General features: G+C 40.4%; 2 protein-coding genes across 9 annotated transcripts in view; one reads left to right on the top strand and one right to left on the bottom strand.

The window, feature by feature from the left end:
• wasf1 (WASP family member 1) overlaps nt 1-2,729 on the bottom strand; it is a 55,844-nt gene extending 53,115 nt beyond the window's left edge. For 6 of the 8 annotated variants that reach the window (XM_032542531.1, XM_032542536.1, XM_032542534.1 and 3 more), the window contains exons 1-2: nt 2,644-2,729; nt 2,268-2,501 (exon numbers count right to left, since the gene is read on the bottom strand). The gene's annotated coding sequence lies outside the window, so the exon portion shown is untranslated. Of the gene's footprint in view, nt 1-2,267; nt 2,621-2,643 lie in introns of those variants that run through there. The other 2 variants (XM_032542533.1, XM_032542532.1) reach the window with 2 other exon arrangements.
• Nucleotides 2,730-3,107: 378 nt separating this feature from the next.
• cdc40 (cell division cycle 40 homolog (S. cerevisiae)) overlaps nt 3,108-14,978 on the top strand; it is an 18,399-nt gene continuing 6,528 nt past the window's right edge. Inside the window, exons 1-12 of the mRNA XM_032542811.1 lie at nt 3,108-3,331; nt 3,632-3,718; nt 4,327-4,456; nt 4,547-4,633; nt 4,767-4,906; nt 5,413-5,509; nt 5,890-6,029; nt 7,251-7,325; nt 7,607-7,652; nt 9,145-9,246; nt 11,488-11,603; nt 12,710-12,843. Of these exons, the coding sequence (XP_032398702.1) occupies nt 3,140-3,331; nt 3,632-3,718; nt 4,327-4,456; nt 4,547-4,633; nt 4,767-4,906; nt 5,413-5,509; nt 5,890-6,029; nt 7,251-7,325; nt 7,607-7,652; nt 9,145-9,246; nt 11,488-11,603; nt 12,710-12,843 (1,346 nt within the window). The 5' untranslated portion in view covers nt 3,108-3,139. The remainder of the gene's footprint in view (nt 3,332-3,631; nt 3,719-4,326; nt 4,457-4,546; nt 4,634-4,766; nt 4,907-5,412; nt 5,510-5,889; nt 6,030-7,250; nt 7,326-7,606; nt 7,653-9,144; nt 9,247-11,487; nt 11,604-12,709; nt 12,844-14,978) is intronic.

The following is a 14,978-nucleotide window of genomic DNA, read 5'->3' as shown; positions in this document are numbered from 1 at the left end:
ACACACACACACACACACACACACACACACACACACACACACACACACTTTTCCTTTTTTTCTTTCAACACACTCTTTCATTATGCCCTATGTTACTCTGTGTGTGCTCCGTTCTCCACCTATGTGGAATATAACACAGGTGAGCAACAGAAAGTTAAGATATTATTCTTGCTAGCATGAGAAAGCCAAAGACTAGCAGAGGATCAGAGCAATGTCAACAACTAAGAGAGGTCCAAACGTCTCAGCAGGAGTATGCCAAAGCTCTTCTATCGCGAGGGCCTCTGAAATAGAGAAAAACATGAGATCTGCTAACTGTGCAGGAATGTCATCCCTCACAGCAAAGAGTTCAAAAACAGCATACGATAAAAACATGGCAATATGTGCAGCTCTATTTTGAAAACCCACCTGTAGGTAAAGGCATTTGTTGGATAAACCAAAATCCATTTATATTTATGTATCGAAGAGCAGGTTATGTGGATAGAAGTTTCAACTTTCCTACTTTTCACCGTCTGTTTCCCTGTGAGCTTAAAAATACCACGTAAAATAACAAAACCCCAGGAGGTAACCCACTTGGATAAGAACTTGCCTCAAACAAAACAGTAGCAGTCAGTGATTTGAGGCCACAGCAGGCATACTTCAGCAGACATCCACTCAGAGCTGAGCGAGGGTGAATTTGACCACTGGTTCAAGAAATGTCATTTTAGGCACTGGATTATAGCTTGACGGAAAATTTAAATTAGGGTCAATATGGCAATTGTTTATGCACATACATGCTTCCTCTGAGCTGGTGTGAAACTTAGTCTATAGCTTCCACTCAGTAACGTGACAGTTTGAATGCCAGGAGTCAGAGCTGCTTTCACATTTTCAACATAAATAATCTAGCAGCTCTCTTTCTGTTTGTTGATATTGACATGGTGTCTATGCCTAAAGAATTTCTTCTTGAGAGACAATAAAGATCTGATCTGAACTGACCTAGGGAAATTATTTTTTAACCTCTTTATAAACTAATGAAATAAGTAAAATCCTTCAGCTCATACACATCACATGCAGTCACTAATACAGCCTCATTCAGCCCTGCTTTGTGTCTCTTGTGTATTATCAATGTCATTTTAATACATCAGAGGCACACACTGACTCCACTCTTCTACTGTCAAAAGCAGCAGGCACAGCAGCGTGCATAAACTTTTATCAATGGCTCTGCTGCTGTTTCATTCATCACCAACCACAGATCTAAACACACATTTCCACAACGGGCTGCTTTTACTTTACTAGGTCTACTCTATTTTTGAGCGGCAAGGTACGAAATATGTTGTTTGCTTCTGCGAAGACAAAAGTGTTTCCTGCAGCATCCTCAGACTCTATCCTTGGTTTGGTTTAAGGGACAAGCTACAGAAAAGATGGTCAGTTCAATGTGAGCCCACAAGCTGGCATCACGTAATGCAACGAATATCTTCAAGCTATTACTATGAAAGCCGATCACAACATCCAAAACACTGATCATCATGCCCACTTTTCTTGCTACACTTAAAAGTAGTACAAAGAAGGTTTCAAATTTCACAAAGCATGATTTCCACTGGGCTAAAGGCTACCATCCCCCATGACTGCAAACCAAGCTGGCTGGAATAGATCCCAGTCCCTATCTCTCCGAGGCAAGTCAAGGCATTCTAGTGGGAAAATTAAAATTACGTCGTGCGGCTGCCAGCGGTTTGTCTAATCATACGGTACCAACATTAAACTCCACAACCCAATGACGAAAAGAAAAACGTGAAAATGAGATATGCGGCATGTACTATAACGTTAAAAATGTACAGGACAAATATTTGCTCTCCGGTTTCTCACTAACATGATGTTCCTTAGACTGGATGGATGTCATGACGCTACTGCGGGAGCTCCTGCAGATGTGGAGCTTTGCAATTCATCACCCTTCACGCGGTCCCGTTACAAATTTAGCGTTTATTTATTTAATATGTAATATACTATTGGTCCTTTGAGGGTTTCGACCACTTTGGAGTACTAACGTTGTCAACGCTGCCACATTAGTCACCTGTGTACTGGGTTAGTGGTACTCTGAGATGGCCAGACAGTGTTGAATTACCAAGACCGTTATTAGTCAAGCAGCTCCAGTTTAAGTATAATGTTACAACATGGTGACTCGGTTTTAAGGCAGTTTGTTGCTGCTATGCTGAGATGCGATAACGTTAACGTTACTAAAGTCACATTTTAAAGTAAAAAAATGCGACTTCAGTACAAAGCGTTCAAATAATTACCTGATACGTATGTTACAATTCCTCTTATTTTCTTCCCATCCTTAACGAGCAGCAGAGCATGCCACCGTGTCCAATAATTTAAATCCCCGGGTCGTATCCATGATTGTACTGTCTTTGATATCAAATGTACTCCTGGTGGAAGAGGCGGCGGCGGAGAAGAATCCAGGCACTTTTTTCCAAAGGGAATCTCAGGGTAGTATTTGTGGAATTGGCATCAAACCTGGTCCGGTCAAGCTAACAGCAGGTTTCATAACAAAAAAATATCAGTCAGTTTTACTCATTTGCGACAAAGATTTTCTCTCCAACGTAACGTGCGTGAAATTATGTTTTTTCGCAAGAAAATGCCCCCATTATAATCGGTGATAATGGTACTTACCACTCTATTGTTGGGGCGCGAGAAAGCGTTCCACGCAACTGCTGCTGTGCTCGTGGGAGGCTCGCGGCTAACGTGCGCGGTCGCAGTAGTGGCTAGTTATCTCACTGTCATTTTTGGGCTGTCCAATCCATTTCAGAGATGTGATTGATTTTATTATTTTAACCCTCTCTGTACATAAAACATATCCTTACACAATTAATCGAACTCCTGCGCAATGACTTGATGATATCCTATTGACTAAATACATTACAAAGGTCAAAGATAGGATATCGATGGGTTTATGGCAGCAGCGAGCATTTTAAAATAAAAATGTCACAAAACAGTGATAACTGTAATGCATATTATATATATATACTATTTACTGTGTTTCTTTTACATATATAAAATAAAAACAGTAAATAGTAAATATAAAAAGGCATAAATAAAATTTAATAATAACAAAATATGATAACGGAAGCAACGCCCTCCTGCTTCCGGCGAATTCACAACATCCAAGATGTCTGCCACCGTGGCTTCCCTCGTTTCGTACGGTAGCGATTCTGATTCAGAAAATGAGTCGAATTTGAATACAGATGTTGTGAAAGTGGACCTAGCGGACCCGGACGCTATGGCTCACCTTAAACCTCTGAAGTCTGTACCCACGATGTCCGTGGCTGTTCTGAATTCTGCTCCCGAGGTCGCCGTTAAAGTAAGCTAACCAAGCTAGCTAGCTAACGTTATTGTTAAGCTTGGATACTACCAATTGCACTATGCTGAAATATCATAAAGAGACATATAGTTTCACTTGATAAAGGTAAATACAGAATACGTAATTATTTAGTGGGTAGAGTTAATAATTGTTGTTAACGTTACCGAATAAAACTAGTAACGTTATAGTTAGCAGTTAGCGGGAAACTGATGGGATCTGATACACCAAACAGCAGTTTGATATTGTATTTCGAGTCAAACAGTGAGGTTCCGTTCGCTGATCTGTACATCTTCACTTTAGGAGGCAGTTGAGACAGGTACACACCTGGACCCCTCATTGAAAGAAGTCACCTACAACCCGACATTTGAGACCATGTTTGCACCAGAGGTAAGTGTTAGAATAAATATATGACATCTAGAGCACGTTTAATACACCAAATGAGACTAGATTTCAGTATGTTTGTGTCTGTTGTCTTTTCCTGGTTTAGAAGGCTTCTAATTTAGTGAAATGAAACACTGAATGCCTACACACATTACAAATTATTTTAATCTCAAACCTTTTGTGTGTGTCAACAATGTAACATCTCCAAATGTCATCATATTTTTAATGATATTATATATGACCAGCTCTAATGTAAATACTATCACATTAATTATATCTGTTGGTTTTGATGTTTATCAACATATATAGTTAATATGACTTTTTAGGTATCCTTTCTTTCTATTGCATGATTTATGTAGTTTGGCTGACATAATGCTGTAATTTCCCATTGCAAATAAGATAGTGATCTACCTATTTATTTATTTATTTATATATTTACTTACTTACTTACTTACTTACTTATCCATCTATTGTTACGTAAATCAGAAAGTCTGTTGTTATGGAAGTCGTGCTTTTAAGGAGATAGTATGCAAGATGCAAGATAGTAGTTCCTTGAAGGGGTCCGTTGAAGTTTAATTTTAGTGTTAAATTATTTTGTATTTCTTCCTAATTAGTTTGGGCCAATAAACCCATTTAAAAGCCAGCAGATGGCTGCACCCAGGAACATGTTATCTGGCTATGCAGAACCTGCTCACCTCAACGACTTCATGTTTGAACAGCAAAGGAGGACCTTCTCCACATATGGTAAGCTCATCTGTGACCTGTGTTATAGGTTTAAATTATGTGGCCAATGTATTGACCCTGAATTTACAACTCCCTCCACTCTGCTGATAGGTTATGCTTTAGATCCATCTGTTGACACCCACCAGGTATCCTGTAGTAGCTACATTGGCGCGGTGGATGAGGCTGAGAAAAATAAAGGTAATCCTCTATCATAGTTTATCTCTAATGTGTTTATATGCATTTATTGTATAGATGTATGTAAGTTGTATGCTGCATGAAATATTGTTTTAGGGAAATTCAGAATTCTAATATCTAATGGCTCTTCCTTCAGGACTAACTGTGTTTGAGAGCGGACAGAAGAAGTCAGAGAAAAGGAAAAAGATCAAAGGTGGAGAAGCAGGAGAGATTGACAACTTCCTTGGACCATGGGCAAAATATATAGACGAGAAAGATGGGGCCAAACCATCAGAGGTAATATTGCTTTGTTCAATATAATACACAAATATTGTGGTTGAGATTGTCGCCTCATCCTAATTAACCAACTTTAAGTTACTACTTGACATGTAGCACACCACCCTTCAGGTTTAGGCAATAGGGATTACTGTTGGGTCAATTGACTGGTATGATGCTGGCTATGGTCTGCCTTATAAGAATCAGAATCAGCTTTATTTGCCAGGTATGACGGCACATACGAGTTATTTTGCTTTGGATCGTATTGCTCACAATGCCCTTACTCATACAAAACAAACAATATATACACAGTATAAACAGAAACAATATCTGTTGGCTCTGTGAGTCCACCCACACCTCTCTGCTTTATTTTAGAGAAAAACTGAAAGAGTAGCCCCGAGTAATCCCCTTTACGCTAGGGTTAGGGCATGCTGTGGACAGAAAACTGTCTACAGTTTGCCCAGTCCATCGTCGGCACTGTATCCCTGTTCGGCAATTATCAGCTTGTGATTCATTTTATTTTACAGGAAGAGCAGAAAGAGCTGGATGAGATCATAGCCAAGAGGCAGAAGAAGGGAAAGAACGAGGAAGATGCCCCTGCAGAAGAGAAGACTATTCTCCATGGTACTGTGGTCCTCATTAATTTAGACATGTGAATGGCTATCACATTCAGTGAAGATATTTACTAATTTGGTTGAATTCATAGTTTGTATTGTGAGTGTAGTGTATCTCTTTTACACCAGATTTAACACACAGATTTAACCTTCATTCTTGAAGAACCGTTTGGCTAAAAATTTGACTGAAAGTTAGTAAATGCTTTAAATATGATAACGTAGTGTGGTACATTGTGAACAAAGGTCAGATATTGCATAAAAGTCTGGTCTAAAATCAGTCTGTCTTGTTGACTAAAGTCAGCTGATAGACCTGTCTACTTTAAAAATGTGCTTCCAAATGCTACAGGATTGTTTTACATGGTATGTTGTATCTTTTTGCTCTCCCCCCAGTTAAAGACATGTATGATTACCAGGGCAGGTCCTACCTTCACATCCCACAGGATGTGGGCATCAACCTGCGTTCTGCAGATGCTCCCGACAAGTGTTACCTGCCTAAGAAACAGATTCATGTCTGGTCTGGACACACCAAGGTCAGTGGGAAGGGACATAGATCAGTTGTGTTTCTGTGTGTATGTACCAGTTAACACATATTCTCTATACAGACTTTGCTGCTGTTAAGTATTATACTGTTTTAGAATTATTCTAAAATGAAAAATGAGAGCACTGTTACATAGATGTCTGTATACATGGAGGGAAAAAAATCCATTATGCAGTCATTGTAAGAATTTGTGAAGCAGTCAGTAAAAACCTCCTGGGTACTTTTTGAGTGAAATGTTAACACACCCGTATACCAGTCGCTTGTCTCTGACATATTCAAGATTATTCTGTCTCATTCAAAAAAACATCGTCATAATTCAAATATAACGGCAAACACGGAGTTACTCCAAGAAAGATTTGGTTCAAGCCTCAGATCTGCCAGTGTGCTTCAGGGAGAGGGAAATCACTCAAGTTTTAAATTGGCTCCTATGCGCTTTGTGCAGGAAGTTACAGCTTTCAGAGTCTAATTTGAAATAAAAAGAGGCTTGAAAAGATAATAAGCACGTGGAAGTGCTGACATTGAGATAATAGATAGAGGATGGCCCGTACAGTGTCACCAAAGTTTTATGGCATTTTTTTGGAGAAACTTTGGTAACTTCAAAGTTGTCATAATTTCTATGACTACTACAGAGGCAGCATGGTCTGCATACACACTCCATCTGCCTAGGTTATTATGGTTCAGATGCTGTCTCCCCTTAAGAAATGATTTTATATTAATAGCCTGGTCTCATTAAATTAAGCAGTAAAAAAAATTGAGATGTCGTTAGCGGTTCCTTTCACTCCTTTAATCTATAGTACATATAACACCAGAGTAAAAATAGTAACAATTTTAAAAGAGTCTCACCAATCACACATGGAAATCAGACACATGGATATCTTAGATTCTTAAATGCCAAGATATGCAAAACTGTGGCATAATTATAACATACTATACAGCCAAATGTGAACTTGAATGATTTCGAGTGTCTTTACAAATGTTTAGATATTAATCAAATGTTTACTAGCATACTTTTCCTTTCACTCACACTGTGAAACATCATATTTCCTCTTGTAGTGAGAGCTTAGAGATTGTGCCTCGCTTCCTCTCTCTGCCTGTTCTAGTTCAACTGTGCAAGATTTAATGTGCATTGGTGCTTGGACCTGTAGTAATGATTAGCATGTGCATGGTAAGGAGAACTATGGTATACATATCAATTTCTCCTTTATGTTTTCAGGGTGTCAGTGCTATCAGACTATTTCCTAGCTCAGGTCATCTTCTGCTCTCTTCCTCCATGGACTGTAAGATCAAGGTAAATAATCCTATTGTGGTGCCATTTATAAAATAAATAAATAAAAAACTTGCAAGAGCAATGATTATAGGCATACTTGTTCTGTGTTTTTCAAAGATTTAGTTTAATCACTTTATGATTGGCTGGAAATGTTGTCAGCTATGAGTTTGAATGTTTTAATGTTCTATTTTATTGTGCTTTGGAGAAAATTCAAAGCTAACCTTTTTCTGCTGGCTTGCTTTAATGTAGTGTTGTGGAACCACAAACCTGTGTCCACTAGTTTAATCTCCTTCTCTCCACAGCTGTGGGAAGTGTACGGCGAGAGGAGGTGTATACGGACATTTATTGGTAAGTGATCTTATGTTTTGATATGATAAATGTTAATCATTAATTTTTATGTATGTACTGTATCTTACAAAGTATAACATTTTATATACAATGGGTCATAAGCAAGCATGCTGACATGAAATTGTTGAGGTGTGAAATGCTTTCAGTAGTTTGGGAAATACACACAGTAGTGACATGCTGGGAGCTCAGCATTACTGGAGACTCGTCTGCTGATCAGTGACAGAAAGTGTGTGTGTGTGTGTGTGTGTGTGTGTGTGTGTGTGTGTGTGTGTGTGTGTGTGTGTGAGATGGGCGGGTGGGGGGTGGGGGATTTTGGCTAATGTGTACAGGTCACTCTTACACTCTTTCCAGAGACAGCACGCTGCCTGAATAGTGATTGTTTGCAGCCGTGGTTCTGCCTGTCAGCTCCTTCACAGAATATGCATAATTCAGCAGCCCAGGGGCCAAGGGGGGGCACAAGACACGGAGAGGAGCTGGCGTACAGGAAGAGAGTTTAGGGGGGAATCAACTGACAGAGTGACTGGCTGAGGGGTTTATGAGTTGGAGAAGCAGCAGAGATGCAGATGATGATAATTATGTTTTTCAGTAGAGGAGTGTTGGAGTGTTAGATGTGTACGGCTACATTGTGGAGAGCATTTTAGGGCCTCTTTGTAGCAATGTTGTGCGTTATCTGTAAACCATTTCATGAAACTGCACACCATTGTTGTTTATCTGCACATGTAGCTTGTCTGAATTATCAAGTAAGAAAGAACAGTTACAATAGCTTGGTGGATGTGTGAATGAGAATGCATATTATGTCTCTGAATGCAGACTGGGACAAAGGGTATATTTGATGACGTGTACCCTGCTTTCAGTAGTTAGTGTATCTGTGTGTGTGGCTGTTGACATAATGGTTCAGAGCGAGGACAGGAGGTGGACTAAAGGCTCTGTTTATCAGATTTACAATCCATTGGGTGTTTGTAAAACCATCTCACACATGCACGCATACACACAAACAAAAACACACACACACAAACAAGGTTTTCTGCAGTAAAGCCATTGCCTTTGGTTTGCCAGCAAGTCGATTAGAGCAAGAAAGCAGGCGCTTAGTCTGAGTGGGCTCTGTTATCGCTGTGGAAACCGTGTGGACCTGATAAAAGACAGTTTTAACAAGGGAGGTGTCTGCTTGCGCTGAGCCCACAGAGACATCGCAACACCTGCACTGCATGAGCGATTGCCAAAGGGGTTGCATAGATTGGGATTAGGAAGAGAATAAAAGAAGGTGGAAAACAGTTGAAAAGACAGATGGAGCATGTAATGTTTTTTCTTTCCAAGCTCATTTAAAAATTCCATTTCCCTCAACATCCCTTATTTCCCTTAACCGATTTTTATATTCCTCAAATGAATTGGGTTTCAATTGAAGGCAGCTGGGTAACGTGGTAGCAAGAGTAGGGAATTTGTCTAGTGTATTTTTTTTTGTAATATATGTGTACCTTTCCTCTGGTTATGTTAGGTCACAGCAAAGCAGTGCGAGACATTTGTTTCAACAACACTGGGACCCAGTTCCTCAGCGCTGCCTATGACCGCTACCTCAAACTCTGGGACACTGAGACAGGTATGCTCTACCACACTGATGTCAACACACTCTGCAGAACTTGCAGAGAATGTTTCTGGAAGGTCAAAAATAAGTTTTAGCCAATTTGTTAATTGTTGCAGACCCGCTTTCCTCCGTTTTAATGATTGTTTAATCAGTGAACCGTGTTTCAAGCTAAACTACACATTCCCTAGTTTCCAGCTTCTCAGACTTGCTTTGTTTTGTTTTTTGTCTTTGGTGATGATGAACTGAATATTTTTGGATTTGGACTGTTGGTCAGATGAAACAAGCAACATTGGGTTTAAGGGAAATTGTGACGGACATTTTTCCCACTATTTTATGACACTTCATAGAAAAAAAATATCTGCAGACAAATCAATAATAAAAATGACGGTTAGTTGTAAATTTCCTGCAGATGGTTGTATCTGTGGGAATCCCGTATTCTGTTAATACAGAAGTCAAGTCAACATTAGTTGCAAAATTGACCTGAAACATTGTAGCACAGCACTACAAACTATGTCCTCGGAAATGTTATCAGTATCTCTGACGCGGTCTTTGTGGGATTCTGATCCTGTAGGGCTCACGAAGAACAATGTAGGGTCCCTCGTGTCACTGGTGGTGTTTCCCTGTTATCTTTCCCCATCCATCTAAATTTCCACCTCTCTTAACTCAAGATTGCCAATCCAGCAGAGGGCAGAAAAGAGTTAAATCCCCCACTTGTTGTAATAGGATGCCCTTTGGAGCCACATCATCCAAATACTTCTGTTAGAGTTACGTTACTACACAGTGATAGTGTGTTCCCATCAGTTGTTGTGGGATTGTGTACATTTCAACTGTTCCTTTTCTACAGCTGAACATATCAGTGGTGCGTTGGGGGTCATTTTAGTATTTTATTCTATATTTGACACTGAGTGTAACACAGAAATTATGTTGGTGAAAAGCCTCTATTTCTTATCTTAAGGGCCTCTTGGTGTCATTTCCAATTTCCTGTTCTCTCAGCTCTAGCAGTGGTGGTAGCGTCATTCCTGTGCTGTTTTATCCCTGCTGAATAACAACAACAAAAACACAGAAATGTCTGTGCTACGGCTGAGCTGTCGCTGCCGGCAGGGACAGACCATACAGGATTGAAAGTTGCTGTCTGTAGCTATGTTTTGATCCACACGTTTTTATGCGAATGAAGTGATATTGAATGAAAAATGGCTTGTAGAAACAGTGAAATTTGATTGAATTTTATGAATACTAAAATGTATACATTCGGTCTGATTGGATCTTCTCTTGATCGATATACAGCTTATGCCATAAACTCTGATGGAAACGTTATTTGCCAATTAAATAATGAATTTTGATTATTGATTATTATTGATTATGAGGTTATTTTATGTTTAAACCGGCGCCCAGGTCAGAAGTAGCGAAGACCAATGCGCACTACCGGGTGTGCCGACGCTAATATGCCTTAAGATGCAACGACCGTCTACCGCAGTACGAGTGATGGCCAGCTCTTACTATTCAAAAAATCCCTGCAGTCTTCTGCAAGGTGATCTAATCGCGGGGCGTGAGTCCTTTTTATATTGTGCCAAACACTTGTGACACAATGTGCGCTGTGGAGTTACGCAACAAGATCTCATGTGCCTCATCCACTCCAGGAAGGTAGCCTATATATACCTTCGCATCATCCTTGTTCGCTTGGTATTGCATGCACCGCAACACACGGTGGTCTTGCTGACTGCAAACATTCCGCCTACCACTCATGCATATCTAATCATGCATGTAGCCAGTTTGTTGAAAAAATGCTTCAATCAAAGGGTTTCCGTTAAGTGTCTCTAAAACCACGATCTCCCAGAACTGTATCCAGCGCTCTCGTACCCACACCACAGGTCGTCTCTGTTGTCGTCCGGCATTTACGTGCATCTGAATCATCATAGCAATGTGTTATAGTGTCGTCACTGGCCAAAACTTTATTCACAAATGTGAGCTTGAATGTTGTGCAAAAATAAATGGAAACACCATAAAATGTCTTAAATCAATTCAACATACTAATTTGACCGCAAAACAGCATGTGACATCATTACGCACAGGTTTTTATTCACTTTAAAGCCGTTTGATGGAAACACACTTCCAGCAGCTTTAATTGTCGCTTGAATTGTGTTACCGGACTTCAGGTAATTCGATTGACAAGTGGATGGAAACTTCAGTACCTCTCTTAAAAGCCACTGTGGATTATTCTGGAGCTCTGACTTTCATTTTTTAACCCTCCCTCCACAGGCCAATGTATCTCCCGCTTCACCAACAGGAAGGTACCGTACTGCGTCAAGTTCAACCCAGACGAGGACAAACAGAGCCTTTTTGTGGCCGGCATGTCGGATAAGAAGATTGTTCAGGTAAAGTTTGCGTGCTGCATTGCAAGCAATTCAACTCCGCTCCCACTCTCACTTCAACTGTATTTCCCAGTTGACCAAGCAGATGCACACATGAATTTCTGTGTATACCCCTTTGCCCACTGGAACATGAAATACAATCCCATCTCCTCTTCCGGTGCTGGTGTGTGTATTTGTGTGCGCGTGGCTAGAGGTTCAGTGGCTGACAGGACCAGAGCAATCATTAATCATGGGTTGCATTAGGGTAGAAGAGAAGCAAATGGAGCAATCGGTGATAAAAGTAGGAAATCTGTAACAACGATATCGCACAATCATGTAATGAGTTTACAGAACAAGTTACCCTGAACCTCTACAGACTAAAAGTTTGAATTTTTATCTCAATAAATTGTCATCTGATTTGGAAATATGATTTTCCACACTTCATAAAAATGGGGGTTGGGAATGACTAATATGGAACTGTTTAGTTTTGGTTCATGTATTAAAAATATGTCAAAATTTAGCACAAAGTGTGTCCCCTAATTGTTCAGATGAACGGTAGTCACAATAACAATATCTGGCACAATAACCAGGGTTGGTATGTAATCATGCAGCTCTCTTCTGGGTTTTGAGAACAGATGGCTGCTCCTGTGAGCAGCTGAAGGCTAAGATTAAAAAATCAAAAAAAGAGCATAAATAGAATTGGATGTAAAAATGTGTTTGGACAGAAATACGCCCTATCTGTTTCTTGCCTGGGGGCTGTATCTATGTGGTTGTCTCTCCTTTACATTGTAATGTGTGAGTAATGTTTTTGTTTTTTTTAAGTTCAAGATTAAGGCCTGTTTGATAGCTAATCGCTGTCACCACACCACTGCAGTTAAGCCATTTCACTGCGTTAGCACAATTTTAAAACTGCTCCTCAGTAAGTCTCCCACAGCCCCACCACATGACTTTCTCTAAGATGTTTTTCTCTACGGTGAGAAAAGTTGTCGCTACACAACAAGAGAAATGGAATTGTGCATTGAAACTAGTTTGATGGGATTTTGTAAGTGCATTTTATTTAGTGTCGACTTGTCTGAGATAAATGTGTTTACCGCGTCTGTTTTGCTCTCTGCGCCTTGCGTCTCTGTCAGTGGGACATCAGGACAGGTGAGGTGGTTCAGGAGTACGACCGTCACCTGGGAGCCGTCAACACCATCACCTTTGTGGATGAGAACCGTCGTTTTGTCAGCACGTCGGACGACAAGAGTCTTCGAGTTTGGGAGTGGTACGTACCGACTACCGCCTGACATACTAATGCAGTGTTACTTAGTAATGGAAGACTGTGGTTGCATTTGGCCAAAATACATCAACTTTATGAATGTGAAGCAGAAATTCTTCATTTTTTTACTTAAAAATTAAGAGTTATGGAGAAGAGGGCGTTTAGTGTGATTGGACGTGGTAGCAAGATAGTTTGCAGGGAAAATGTTTTACTGTGATACAGGTGCATTGTGGGGACATCAAGTTCCTTTGTGTTTCTTGGTAACTAGAAGACTCAGGACAAATATTTCAATAACAAACAATATATCATCAGTGTATCATGCTGCCCTCTGAAAACTTCCTCTTGCACTGCTCACTGCTCCTTTGATTAGTTGTCCTTTAGAAGAGTAGATCAACAAACCTCCCATTGACCCTATCGTGGACAAAGCTCACCCAGCTGTGCTGCTAATCTGCTCTGAGTCATGGCCTCTGCCACGATGTGCCTGCTTTACATGCACCCGTTGCACTGGGAGTTACTTTTTTTCCCCCTGGAGCTAGCACTGCACATTTATAATGCTCCAGCAGTAACCACTGTGAGTCTGGCCCCTGTTGCCAATTGCATATTTTAATAAATAAGCATTTTAAATAATTCCACAATTAAATGATTGGAAGGCAGATGTGCTGGGATGACTGGCAGGCCAGTTAAAGTTATTAAATACATTTTCTTTTTTTAAATCTCCATTTCCTTTGAAATTGCAAATATGCACTTGTGGTATTTAAAAAATCATGTTCACTTGCGTTTCCCACAAGCGTATTTCTTTTTTTTTTTAATAGATATTTTCATTGCATGTCCTACTGCAGTTTTTGCTCAGTTGCTAATCAAGAGTCCACCAAGAGTGCCTTTCAGATTAGCTGGGGATCCTGTGGTGATAAACAAACTCTGGTATTTATTACTCAAAGATGATATATATTTAAAGACCAGATGAAAAAACGAGCTTCCCTTAGATTCTTGGATGGGTGGCTTTTTATTCAAAGAAGTCCGTGGTGGGAAACTACCACCAGCCAATGGCGGGTACTTTTTCAAAGTGGTGGGTGACTTTGCCTTGTTTAGCAGCCACAGTGGCGGGTGGAGTAGTTTTCATTACTGGTCCCTGACATCAGTTTAAAGTTGTTAGGAGACCCGCCGCAGAGTCAGCAGTAGCAACTGTTGAGGGTGAAGTAAAGAAAAAGAGAAGGTACTTTTTTGAACAAGTGGCGCATTGTGGCGAAAGGAAAACGAGGGAATGGTTAGCCTAGTAGGGTTGGGCGATGTCCCCTAAATTGGCAGTTGATCAGACATACATTTAAAGGCCCTCTGTAAATAGACAGTATTACATGCTGCCGCTGGTAGGGGCAGTACATTACAACTTGACCTACTTTCACTGAACTACGGTGCCTTAAAGTCTAGACTCAATCAGATCTCCATGATTTGTGAACGTTTGCCTTTAATAGAGTAACAGTAATAATGTGCTAATGTACCTAATGTACCATCATTCCTGAGATAAAACTACATTCTCGGTTATATTTGCACTGAATAACAATTCAATAAACAAACATAACTCTCGCAGCGCACATGAACAGATGCGCAATATTAATAAAATAGCACCCTTGTGAATTAGCCTAATGTTGCTAACGTACATTCATAAATCCTACATAACATCGTCATCAGACTTACTTATTGATGCACACACACACAGTAGTATCCACCAAGTTAATCAAATGAGGGGACAAAGGAAAGTGTGATAGTGTTCTACGTTAACGCCTGTTCTCTCTCGCTCAAGAGCATGAGCATGACCTTACCACATGCCAGGTAGAGCGAGCTACTGTACTGACAGGGAGAGAGTGAGACTATCACTACAAATAGGTTGCATGTAAGGGGGGGAAGTAGCTTCCACTTAGGGGCAGCACCGCTCAAAGCCCAACACAAGTGTCTTTGCTAGTTTAAGACCAACGCAGTTGTCAATTTCCGCTAGGCTTAGCGTGTGTCTGACAGGGTGGAGGTGCGTGGGGGTCAACCATCACGATGGACGATGATAGGATTGTCCATAGGCACGACCCTATAGCCCACCTTACAGACGACCAGTCCACGCACTGTACTTACTGTCAAACCTACTCGTCTTCAGA

This window comes from Etheostoma spectabile, chromosome 18, assembly GCF_008692095.1.
Source record: "Etheostoma spectabile isolate EspeVRDwgs_2016 chromosome 18, UIUC_Espe_1.0, whole genome shotgun sequence".
NCBI lineage: Eukaryota > Metazoa > Chordata > Actinopteri > Perciformes > Percidae > Etheostoma > Etheostoma spectabile.
The sequence above is the reverse complement of the archived record's forward strand: the minus strand, read 5'-3'. Positions and strand labels throughout refer to the sequence as shown.